General features: G+C 43.5%; 1 protein-coding gene across 1 annotated transcript in view; it reads left to right on the top strand.

Annotated features, from left to right (window-relative positions):
• The window catches only part of LOC121044984 (keratin, type I cuticular Ha3-II), a 6,706-nt gene extending 1,877 nt beyond the window's left edge, over nt 1–4,829 (top strand). The window contains exons 2-7 of the mRNA XM_040497521.1: nt 626–708; nt 1,693–1,849; nt 2,864–3,025; nt 3,120–3,245; nt 3,368–3,588; nt 4,355–4,829. Coding sequence (XP_040353455.1) covers nt 626–708; nt 1,693–1,849; nt 2,864–3,025; nt 3,120–3,245; nt 3,368–3,588; nt 4,355–4,481 — 876 coding nt within the window. The 3' untranslated portion in view covers nt 4,482–4,829. The remainder of the gene's footprint in view (nt 1–625; nt 709–1,692; nt 1,850–2,863; nt 3,026–3,119; nt 3,246–3,367; nt 3,589–4,354) is intronic.
• Nucleotides 4,830–12,937: the final 8,108 nt, after the last annotated feature.

Raw genomic sequence — 12,937 nt, 5'->3', positions numbered from 1 at the left:
TTTCTTTCTTTCTTTCTTTCTTTCTTTCTTTCTTTCTTTCTTTCTTTTCTTTCTTTCTTTCTTTCTTTCTTTCTTTCTTTCTCTTTTTTAACATTTATTTATTTTTTAGAGACAGAGACAGAGCATGAGCAGGGGAAGGGCAGAGAGAAAGGGAGACACAGAATCCTAAGCAGGCTCCAGGCTCCGAGGCATCAGCGCAGAGCCTGACGTGGGGCTCGAACTCACGAACTGCGAGATCATGACCTGACCCGAAGTCGGACACCTAACCCACTGAGCCACCCAGGCGCCCCAAGAACCCCCTATTTCTAAGCAAACTGGGACACAGGTCACCCTAAGTGAGGCTCATTACCCAGTCTGCTCAATTCCTGCAAGAAGCCAGAGGCAGACCAAGGAGAGGAAGAATTAATGACTAAGGGCACATTTCCCCTTGACTGTTTTAGTTTTGAAATGAACAGTGCTATTAATTGGTTCATCTTCCTTTTATTCCCAAACTGAAAATCTGAAAAGACTCAAAGCTATTTGGAGAGAATGTGTGCTTGGAAAAAAAAAAAAAAAAAGCTTTTCACTTTAAGGCACAGGCGTTCCTTCTCAGTATAACTCATTTCGTAATGAATCCTGTCCCCAGATCCTGTGCAGCAAGTCTGAGAACGCCAGGCTGGTGGTGCAGATCGATAATGCCAAACTGGCTGCGGATGACTTCAGAACCAAGTAAGGTTTTTCTGAGGATCAGAGCACTCTAGTAACACACAGGCTGACTTATGACCTGATGAACTCTGTCCTGGGTGCGAGCAAGCAGATGTCTGGGGTGACACAGGGAGGATTCTTGCATTGGGTTAGCCAGGTTAAATGTCAGTTTCCTCACTGAATGCAAGAATGTTGCATTTTAAGCCTCCTTTTAAGGAGTGCAAGAAACCACCCACCCATTCTCTTTTTCAACTTAATATGTGGGTCCAGGTTAAAAGTGAATTTCACACCTGTTTCTTAGTGTAGGTTCACCACTATCAGCCCGTCAGAAAAAAGTTACTAAATCACAAAAATAGGAAGCAAAATCCATTTTAGCGAATGACTTTTTTCTAGGTGTGATCTTTACAATCATAAGAATCCTTTGCATGTTTAAGGGACTTTATAGCTTACAATGTAATTGTAATTATTATGCCATTTCTACATCTTTGGACCAACCTGTGAAGTGTTAGTTTGGTTTCCATTGTATAGATGAAGAAGTCCAGGCTCAGAGACATTAAGGAATCTATCCATGGTTCTGATTTCTAATTCAATGCTTTCATTACATCAGTTTGCTTTCAAGGTGGTTGGAAAGGATGGTAAGACAATCTATATAACAGGCTTATGAAGTTCACCAACTCACTGAAAGAGGCAAGAAGACAAGGCCTAATCCATAGCAGCCTGTACATGGGGGTTCTTAGAACAAATGCAGTTAATATCAGATTAAGACTGTACATAGGCCCCCAACCAATACCTTCCCTGTGGGTCTCAGGGAAGAAATAAGTCTTTTTTTTCATTCAGCATGGTAGCATGTTTTTCCCTTCCAAAAAACTTTTTAGAAATTCAAAAACTTGCAAAATGTAATTAATTCCACTGGGCCAGCCAAGTAAAGCCCTGGAAAAAAGTCTCTCTCTTTTTTTTTTTTTTTTTTTTTTTTTTTTTACTCCCTTTGACCTTTTGGCATGTGTGCAGGTATGAGACGGAGATGGGCTTGAGGCAGCTGGTGGAGTCAGACATCAACGGCCTGCGCAGGATCCTGGATGAGCTGACTCTGTGCAAGTCCGATCTGGAGGCCCAGGTGGAGTCCCTGAAGGAGGAGCTGCTGAGCCTCAAGCAGAACCATGAGCAGGTGAGGGAGTCCCACCCCCATCATCCCAAATGGAGCACTCCATACCTCCCCCGAGCAGGATAAGGTTGGTCTTTACTAAGCGCCTCAGAACTAACACAACAGTTTGCTGCTTGCTCAAAACCCTCTTGGGGGAATTTTCAGGGACTGGCTCATAAGCTTACCTCTTTTACTAAAAGAATGTGGTCAGCTGACTTATTTTCCCTTGGGGCCAGATATACGGCCAAAAGTCCACACAAAGATATTTAAAGTACTTTCTACTGTTTGACAAGTTCTATTAGCTTTTGAAGGTGACAAATGAAGGACTAAGACTGGAAGAAGACAGCAAACTCCCTTATGTTATATGTCACCTAGATACTAGAACCCAGTGGGTGGATGGATGGATGGATGGATGGGTGCATGGATGGGGGGGTGGATGGATGGAGGGGTGGATGGATGGATGAGTGGGTGGGTGAATGGATGGGTGGGTGGATGAATGGGAAAAATGAGAGATGAAGGAACTGAAATAATGGGTGATTCAGACCTCATGGTTGAATGTAATAGAGGATGTCAGATGCATCTATCAAACATTAGATTTTTAAAAATATAATGTATTGTCAAGTTGGCTAACGTAGAAGAGGAAACTATGTATACACTATATAATGGCAGAAGACCAGGAAATAAATGGGAGGAGTTATGCCTGGTTTCTCTGTATTGAAGTAACAATAATTATAAACCAGTTACCATACCAGGCTTATCACTGAGCAAAGGGAAAATCAGAAAGAAATGATAGAATCCTGGATTGGGAAGAAGCATTAGCAATCACTTTTTCAAGCAGCCTCATCATGCAGATGAGAAGACACTCAGGTAAGAGGCCTGTATCACACAGAAGTAACTCAGCTGGTTCTACATCAACTGGGCCTCAACTCATATTTCCTAAATTCATTGCAATCTTCTTCCCATCATATTGAACTTGCTCAAAGAGAGTTTATTGACGGACTTTTTTTCCTGAGTTCATTCCTCTCCCTTCTCCTTCAGGAAGTCAACACCCTGCGCTGCCAGATCGGAGACCGCCTCAACGTGGAGGTGGACGCGGCCCCCACCGTGGACCTGAACCGCGTGCTCAACGAGACCAGGAGCCAATATGAGGCCCTGGTGGAGACCAACCGCAGGGACGTGGAGGAATGGTTCACCACCCAGGTGGGCATCTCGGCACGCGGCCGCCCGGGCCCCTCGGCCCCTCGCGGCCCTTGAGGCAGGGTCTCACCCTGTCTCGTCCCCTGTGCTGTTTCAGACCGAGGAGCTGAACAAGCAAGTGGTGTCCAGTGCGGAGCAGCTGCAGTCCTGCCAGGCGGAGATCATCGAGCTGAGACGCACGGTCAACGCCCTGGAGATCGAGCTGCAGGCCCAGCACAACCTGGTGGGTGTCGCTCGGGGTGCTGCCCACCCTCTCCTCACCTGGTGAAGCCTGTGACTTCTCTGGAGTCCCATGGCGGTGCCCCGAGAAGCGGTGCTGTGACATTCCGTATGTTCCCCTCACAGAGGGACTCCCTGGAGAACACGCTGACAGAGACCGAGGCGCGCTACAGCTCCCAGCTGGGCCAGGTGCAGTGCATGATCACCAACGTGGAGTCCCAGCTGGCCGAGATCCGCTGTGACCTGGAGCGGCAGAACCAGGAGTACCAGGTGCTGCTGGACGTCAAGGCCCGGCTGGAGTGCGAGATCAACACGTACCGGGGCCTGCTGGAGAGCGAGGACTGCAAGTGAGTGGCCAGCAGACATCATCCCTGAAAGGCACATGTATATGGTTCTACCCAAGGACAAAACAGAGACTTTTCGGGTTAAGTTTCAGAGGCCAGCATGTCTGTAGAGATCAGAGGTTTCTGTTACAATAGTGTACCGTAGAGGGAATTTTTTGTTGTCATTGCCTGGCCGAAAGGTATTTTCTTTTCCAAAAGATACTCAGGAGACTTGACTGTTTTCTCCAGCTGGTGAGCTTTTGGAGGCTGATGGGTAGATAAAGCCTTCTACCTTCACGGCTGGCCTGTCACAGCAAAAGGGAAAACAAAACTCAACAACCATCACATGTATTTGAGCAGCGCTTTCAGATTCAAACCACACTTTCAAATCCGCTATTTCATTGATCCTTGTTGGAGTCATCCGAGGCAGGCGGAGTGGGGACAGTATAGCCAACTCACATATGAGCATGACACAGTGTTTTCATGAACACATTCTGTGTGGTAGGTATTACCAATCCCATCTTACAGGCAGGGAGACTGAGGCTCAGAGGGGTGAAGGGACTTCCCCATAGCTCCAGGGTTATAGAATGAGGGCTGGAATCCCACCCTCAGTCTTCTTTGCTCTTCTCTGACACTGTCTCAGAGCTTTGTAGAAGAACAGTCTGAACAAGGCTTGGCTTCCTAAGATGTCGGAGAATGGCTTCTGCTTTTTTTGTCTCCTTGGGTTGACCTCCCTCCTTTTTAAAAATGATCCCTCTCATGCTGATGAGCTATTAATTCTGTCTCCCAGGCTTCCCTGCAACCCCTGCGCCACGACCAATGCGTGTGACAAGCCCATCGGGCCCTGCGTCACCAATCCCTGCGCCCCGTGTGGCCCACGCTCCCGCTGTGGGCCCTGCAACACCTTTGGGTGCTAGATATCCAGGGGCCAGCAAGAGGATTGCATGAAGACAGAGGGGCCATCGATGGGCCGGCCCTGCTTCTCTGACGAGCATCAGCCACAGGAGCCAGCCCCAGGCATCCCTATAAATCACGATCTGGAAGGAGAGCAAGCGCCCAGGTGTGGCCCGGCACTGAGCCCAGCCCACCTGACCCTCATCATTCAAGGCTGCTCTCTTGTAGTTATGCTGTGACCTGATGGTCTGCCAGGTCTGGGCTGTGAAGGTGTCATACGACGTGTGTTGTGGTTCTCTCTGTTGCTTTGACCTTCCTTGCAGTTCCCCGAATCCCTTTGTAAATCTAATAAACTTTCCTCTTGCAAAGCAGTGATGGTTCTCATTTGTATTCATTCTTTCCAAAGTGTTCACTCTGTGTGTACGTGCTTCTTATAAAACCACTTGAAAGCACAGGAGGACTGTGTCATTAATCCTCTCCCCAAAGGGCTTCATCACCATTAATTAACATTCATTAGGTGCAGTGAGCCCAGCGTCCGCTTGGGCCAGCTGGAAACCAGTAGGACCACTAAGTCAACAGGATTCACCTGAATATGGTGTATATTCACTATGGAAGCTGACTCAATAATGCACAGTGGGTAACATTTCTAGCAAGTTCCCCTTTTTCTTTTCTAAGTGCCTGCAAGAAGAAGGACAGGAGCTAACATTTATTGGACACTGAGCAAGTACCAGGAACTACACAACTCATTTTCTTTCTTCTGCACCCAGTAAGGAGCCCAGAAGTGACAGTTATGCTGGTGCCCTGCTCCTGCTGATGCCTCCTGATGTCCGGCCACGGTTGATAGTTCCCACAGTTGTGCGTGCTGAGTCCATGCAAGCCAACTGTCCCATCTTGGGCTAAAGTGCTAGTTACGTAATCTCTCTTTGAGATGCAGCTGACGCTATGTCCTGCTGCTAGGATGATGGCTGCTCCAGTGTTGGTCATAAACTCTTGTCTTAACACACTTAGCTTCCTTAGTGTCTGCTCCGGTGTCATTGATTTCGCTGGTGCTGCTGGAGCTCCCTTATCCAGACCTCAGGCGTGGCCCTGGACAATGACAGAGTGACCCTCCACGCTGTGCTCAGAATGTCCCAGATCCAGCTGTTGTACTTCAGCCTCTCATCCTTCCTTCCCAGAAGCCACCTGCATGTGTGCTATGAATACACTTCTGCACTCTATGCAATCAGTTCTCCGTATGTGCTGGGACCACCATTCACCCATGGGTACCAGCAGCTGCCTTTATCAGGGACAGGTGCCTCCCAGACACCCAGTCCTCTGCCTTGCGAGTGAGAGCTCCAATGTTTCAGCGCAGTAAATACACTTCCTCTTACCGCTCAGTGTGTAAAGCATCAAACAAAACGTTGTCTCTATGTTAGTCAAGGCTGTCAATGGGAGGACTAAGTCTGGGGGAGGCTGTCCTGAATCTTGGTCTCTGCCACAGTGATTTCTTTGGTGAAGAAGAGAAAGGAGTTCAAGGAAATCACTCTGTCAAGGACAAAGCCAGATTGATTTCTGAGCTGTCTGGGTGGGTTTCAGGGCTACTCACCTCGTATATGGGGCAAGACACATGCGCTGAAGTCCCCTGCCGGTGAGCTGTGATTTGCCACCTGGTGAAACAAGGCACTGCTGCTATTTCTTATTTTAACTTGCTAATTATGAAGTATTTCAAACATCTGAAAATACAAAAAAAAAAAACAATAAGACACCTATAAATCCACAACCAAGATTTGGTAGATGTAACCTTGTGCTGTATTTACACCATTGCTATGTGTGTGTTTTGTTTGTTTGGTTTAGTTTTGGGGAAAAAACGTTACAAGTCGACCTCAAACTGATCCGTTACCCATTCTTCTCTCCCTCTGTCCCCCTGAAGGTAAATTCCATTCTAAATTTGGTGATATATTATTCTCCAATTTAAACACTTCTAAAAATTATACATAGGGTATCCATGTACAGTGTGTGTGTGTGTGTGTGTGTGTGTGTGTGTGCGTATGAATTAGCAGTTTAAATTAGAAAATACAAGTGGTATAAAGCTTGCCATCAATTTTCTCCATTCAACATTACGTGTCTGAGATTTATCTGTGTTAATACACATTATTCTTATAATTTATTTTAACTTCTTTGTAGTATTTCATAATGAAACAGATCATGTTTTTATTTACTTATTCCACTGCTAAAGGACAGTTAGGGTGTTTCTTCCTTTCTTTAATCATTATAAACAGTGTTGCAAGAACATCCTTGTCAACATCTCTCTTTATGTACCTGTGTGAGTCATTCTCCAGAGCCGTGGTTCTCAAAGTGTGGTCCTGGGAACCTGGGAAGCTGTCAGAAATGCAAATTCTTCAGTCCTACCCCAGACTTACTAACTCCAAAACTCCGGGGGTAGGGCCCAGCAATCTGTTTTGTTTTGTTTATTTTTTCTTTGTTTTGTTTTACAACTTGGTAAAAACGTTTGGGTATACATCCAAAGGAAATGAAATCACTGTCTCAAAGCGATAACCGCACCCCCATGTTCAATACAGCATTGCTCACAAAAGCCGTAAGTGGAAACAAATGTCTGTAGACACAGATAACTGTAATATATATACAGATTATACACACACACACACACACACACACACACACACACACAATAGAAGGGGAAAAAAAGAAGGCAATCTTGTCATTTGTGTTCAAAGTGGATAAACTTGGAGGACATTATGCTAAGTGAAATAAGCCAGACATAGAAAGTCAAATACTGCATGGCCTATTTTTTGTTAACATTTTTAAAAAAAATAAAAAAAAAAACCTTTGTCTATTTGAGTATAGCTGACACACAATGTTGCATTCATTTATGCATTCTCTCTCTTACATGTGAAATCTAAAGAAGCTGAACTCATAAAAACAGAGAGTAGAAAGGTGGTTGCCAGGGACCAGGAGTGTGATGGAAATGGAGAGCTGTTGGTCAAAGTGTACAAAGTTTCAGTTATACGGGATGAGTACGTCTTAGAGCTCTAATGTACAGTGTGGTGATGATAGTTAATAATACTGTATTGTATTTTTGGGAATTTTCTAAGAAGAAAAATCCTAAGTTAAATCTTCCCAGCATGCATGCGTGCACCTGCAGCCCCCCAAACACACACACACCCGAAGGTGACCCAGTAGAGGTGATGAATACGTCATTTAGCTGGATTGTGGTGATCCTTCCACAATGTATGTGTATGTATATAAAAGCATCAAGGGGCACCTGGGTGGCGCAGTCGGTTAGGCGTCCGACTTCAGCCAGGTCACGATCTCGCGGTCCGTGAGTTCGAGCCCCGCGTCGGGCTCTGGGCTGATGGCTCGGAGCCTGGAGCCTGTTTCCGATTCTGTGTCTCCCTCTCTCTCTGCCCCTCCCCCGTTCATGCTCTGTCTCTCTCTGTCCCAAAAATAAATAAACGTTGAAAAAAAAATAATAAAAAAAAAAGCATCAAATTGTTCACCCAGCAATCTGTTTTCACTTGCAAATTTGTGCAGTGCCAACAGATACAAATACTGCCAATAAATGTGGGTATGATGGCATCGTGTTGTTATAGCTTGTAGTTTTCTTATTCTTAGTGAAATTAAGCCTTTAAAGAATCTTTTGATTGGCCACTTGGGTTTCTTATTAACTCAATAAATTCAACTCAATAATCATGGAATGCCCACGATGACCTAAAGCTGTCCTGGGTGTCAGGACAGGGGAGTGAAAGAAACTAAGACCTGCTCTCAAGGAACTTACGTTCAGGTGGGGAGACAGGCAGTAAAAAGAGTCAGACAAACATGACTATGTCAAGTGGTAAGTGCTAAGAAGCAAAACAAAGCTGGGTGCTGTAGACTGTGCCCCCCAAATCCTCATGTTGACATCCTAGCTCCCATTGTGACAGTATTGGGAAGTGGGGGCCTTTAGGAGCTGATTAGTCCTGAGGATAGAGCCTCATGAGTGGGGTTGGAGCCCTTATAAACAGAGACCCCAGAGGGCTCCCTCACCTCTCCTGCTATGAGAATACTGCTGTCTATGAACCAGGAAGCGGGCCCTCACTGAACACTGAGTGTGCAGGAGCCTTGATCTTGGGCTTCCCAGCCTCTCGACTGTGACAGATAGATTTCTATTGTTTATAAGCTGCCCAGTCTTTGGTAACCTGCAATAGCAGCCTGGATGGACTAAGACACTGGGGACAGTGTCAAGGGGACAGAGAAGGATGGGGGAAGAAGCCTTTCAGGTAGGGTGGTCAGGGCACTGAACGTCTGACAGAAAAATAGGGTTTAGTCTATTGCATTGAATTTTACTACTGACACACTTGGATTTATTTTTAAAATCTTATTTTGTGCTTGCTATCAATTGTGATTTCTTTCTTAGCTTATTGTTTTCCCCTTTCCTGAGATCTATCAGCTTGATCTTGTTTTCTTTGTTGATGCTTATTAATTTTTAAATGTGCAGACATAGTGCTAATTTTAACTAATCTCTCTCTTCTTGCATATAAAACAAGGTGCAAAGAAATTTTGATTTATGTTCTTTATTTTTTAAGTTCTGCCTTTAAAAAAATTTTTTTTAATGTTTATTTATTTTTGAGACAGAGAGAGAGAGACAGAGAGTGAGCGGGGGAGGGACAGAGAGAGAGGGAGACACAGAATATGAAGCAGGCTCCAGGCTCCGAGCCGTCAGCCCAGAGCCCAATGAGGGGTTTGGACTCACGAACTGTGAGATCATGACCTGAGCTGAAGTCGGACGCTTAACTGACTGAGCCAGCCGGATGCCCCTAGTTCTGCCTTGTTTTTGCACTCAAAAATTTGGTCATTGTTACTATTATTTTTAGATTTTCCTGTATGTTTACTGGGTTGTTTGCTTCCAATGCTTTTTTCACTTTCTTCCTCCTTTCTGGTTTTAATTTCTTGTTTTCTGAAATGCATTCTTTGGTAGTTAGTTCCTACAGTACCTGTGATAAGTTCTCCCAGTTTCTGTCTGAAAATGTCTCTTCTTAGTGGTCCCTCCTGAACGATGGTGTAGTTCAGTGTAGAGTTCCAGAAGGGTGGCTATTTTACTCCGGTCTTTTCAAGATTATCATACCATTGTCTTTCGCATTTTGTTGCTGATGCTAAAAAGCATATTACCCATCTAAGTGTGGTTCCATGTTGGTAATCCTTTTATTTATTTCCCCCTCTCTTTGTTTCTAAGATTGCTTCTTTGTCTTGAAGTGTTGTGTGGCTTCACTATATTTTGTCTAGGGGTGGGTCTGGTTTTGTTTTCCTAATTAGGATTGATGTGCTTCTTGAATTGATTCATGCTTTTCAGAACCAGTGGAACATTCTCAGCCATTGTGTTGTTTGTGTATTACTTCTGTCTTATTCGATTTTCCACATCTGAGTTCCTTTTTAAAAGATAGCTTTATTGAAGTATAATTCATATTGTGTAAAATAGAATTCATATGCCACAAAATTCCCCTGTATGAAGTTTACAATTCAGTGCTTTTCATTGTAGTCATAGAGTTGTATAGCCATTATTACAATTTTAGAACATTTCATCACCTCAAATAGATACCGTGTACCCACTACCCAGAAGTCATTCCCTAGGACACCCCACCTCAAATTAGGCAACCACGATGGTGTCTATAGGGTCGCGTAGCTTAGGCATTGCATGTGGATAGAATCGTAACATCTGTGGTGTTTTTGGACTGGCTTCTTTTACATAATGTTTTAAATTTAGAGACCAAATAAAAGTTCAGCTTTTTTTTTTTTTAAATCTTTCTGTGACAATAAGCATACTTTTTTCTTTCTCTTTTTCTTTTTCTAGATCACGTTTTCACTAAGGGTACAGTCCCTTGAGAGATACGGGTTTTTCCTGTTGTCTGAGCTCCAACTCTCTCATATAGACTGAAGGTCTTGTCCCCTGTCCCTCATTTCTAATTCACTGTTTTTCAACCTAGCCTCTTCACAAACTCTCTGTATGACCTTAAGCAAATCACTTCCTCTTTGGGGTTAACATTTTCCCATTTGTAACATAGTTGGGTGAGATGATCACTTGAGCCCTTGGTGGCTCCAACATTCTAAGATTCTAGGCTTTATCTGACTCAGACATGATTTCCAGAAGAGAAATTTTACAATCCTTTATTTGTGTGGGAAGTCCATTCTTAGAGTGTGGCTCAGTGTGAGGTGATTCTAATACATGATCTTGGACTATGGACTGGCAGTAAATTGGCAGAACATTTTTCCAGGGGTTGTTCCTTTTGGCATTCTCTTTGCCTGAAGCTCATACCCACACCTCAGTCACTTTTGAACTACAGATTGTTTGATCCCATAGGAAGCTTGGTGTCCTTTCCTCACTTCCTAATAGCTCCCCTTCAGAATTGGCAAAGTCAGCAGTTATCACAAGTTGTGACAGTGAAAATCGTGACAAAACTTTTATTTCCGGAACAACAAGCTCAAGTGTAATTTAGTGATTATATTGGAATAGGAGGCTTACTTGGGTCTTTTTTACAACACTTTACTTATCTAGAACACTTACAAGAATTTCCTTTTGGATTTTTTCATGTAAATTTTATTCTTTTTGCTTGTGTAGGAGGAATAGGTATGTTTTCAAAAAATTTGGAGAGAACAAAAAAGTACAGAGAAGGGCGGGGGAAGCATTCATAACCCTACCATTTAAAAGCATCCAGTGTCATCATTATAGTGTGGTTCTTTTTATCTCTCAGTTGTCCCCATTGTTAAAATCATGTACATTAATTTTGTTATGACTGTGTGTTATTTTGGGTAACTATACTGCTCTTGAGTAGGGTCACTATTTGTGGTTCTAAGTTGTTTCAACCAATGGGATATAATTATATCTAAGTTGTTCCAAACTATTGAAACAAAATTGTGTCATCAAATTAGAAATAATGATTGAAATCAGGATGGCAATAAGGAACCTTAATATCACTGAATTGTATCATTTCCATATTCACCCTTTATTCTTCTTCAACATGGCATATCTATGGGTAACAAGTGTGTTTTTTCTGTTTTTTTTTATTGTCTTTGATATCTGCCCCTAAGTAGTTGACAGATCATATTGGTTGCGAAATTATTCAACATTTCTGCAGTCTGCTGATGGGGGCTGGGAATCCATGGGGATTAGCAGATTTGGCTTCTAATTATATGATCCTAAGTAAGCCATTTCTCCATTCTGAGCCTCAGTTCCCTCATTTATAGAATGAGAGGCTTGGATAAGATGATCATGATGAGCTCTGATCTCACTCTTTTTCCAAGATTTTCTCCCTCTCTGACAATTTTGGCTTTTGGGATTTACATTAGGAAGTGGAAGGGAGGATCAGAAAAGCCAAATGCAAAGCAGCCTGGTTTTGGATCTGCAGCTATAGCTGAATCGTGGACTCTTGCTGTGAGCATGTCCCTGAGTTCTGCTGTCTTCCGCTAGAACAGCAGTAAGGAGCCTTTCTCTTCACCTAGGCACACAACTGAATTCTTTCGTCATAGCTTCTCTTTAAGATACCAAATAAGTCTCATCTTATGCCTTGAATAAAAACCCCAGAAATTGTGTTCTATTCATGAGCATTTCTGATTGCTTGTGCTTCTTGGGTAGATGTTCCTAAATCATCAACTATTATGAATCATCAAATCCAAACAAGCTTGACATCTTTAAACTACTTAAAGCACACTCTAATTATTGTAGAAAGTTTGTATTGGTAAGACCAAAGCTCACAATCTTTATAATCAGGTGTACAAACGGACTGTGGCAGGACTTCTTTAAACAATGGACATCTTACCTCTGGGTTATTTAAAATCTTGATTGCCTAAAGTTCAGTGTGGAGGTACTTCAAGAACACAGGTACTGTTTACAGTAAACACACTCATGTGACCATGGAAAGGTCCTGGCAACTTGTTGGCCAATGTATCCAAGACCCTTTCCATGATTCTGATCTTATAGGGTCCCTTTGCCACACTTGACACTTTTGACCTTCACCTCCACTTTGAAGCTCTCCTCCCTAACCTTCTCTGATGCCATGAACTGGCTCTCTTCATTTTCTCCAACCATTTCTCCATTTCTTTATGACTCTTTTTCCTTCTCCTGCTCTTAGGTTGGGGAATCCCCAAAGTTTGGTCCTCAAGCCCTTGTTGCTCTTCTCTTCGTACATTCTCTCTTGGTTCATTTCTCCAGCTTTCACATCTTCACTAGGCTCATACCCACCATGAATTCTAGCTGTGTTACTCCAAGGACCTGATGAACATTTTTCTGTATAGATTCCACCATTCCTTCCAGTATAGCTGATCAAGAATGAAACTATATCACTGCTCTCCTTAGAATCTTCAATGGCTTCCCTTTGACCTCCTGAGGAAGCCTAAGCTCCTCAAGGAGGTATACAAGGTCCTTCATATGAAAGTCTTTCCATGCCTTCAGGGAACTCAAGGAGAGAGAGAGAGAGAGAGAGAGAGAGAGAGAGAGAGAGAGAGAGAGAGA

The sequence above is a fragment of the Herpailurus yagouaroundi genome, unplaced genomic scaffold (genome assembly GCF_014898765.1).
Source record: "Herpailurus yagouaroundi ecotype Mexico unplaced genomic scaffold, PumYag 189, whole genome shotgun sequence".
NCBI lineage: Eukaryota > Metazoa > Chordata > Mammalia > Carnivora > Felidae > Herpailurus > Herpailurus yagouaroundi.
The sequence above is the reverse complement of the archived record's forward strand: the minus strand, read 5'-3'. Positions and strand labels throughout refer to the sequence as shown.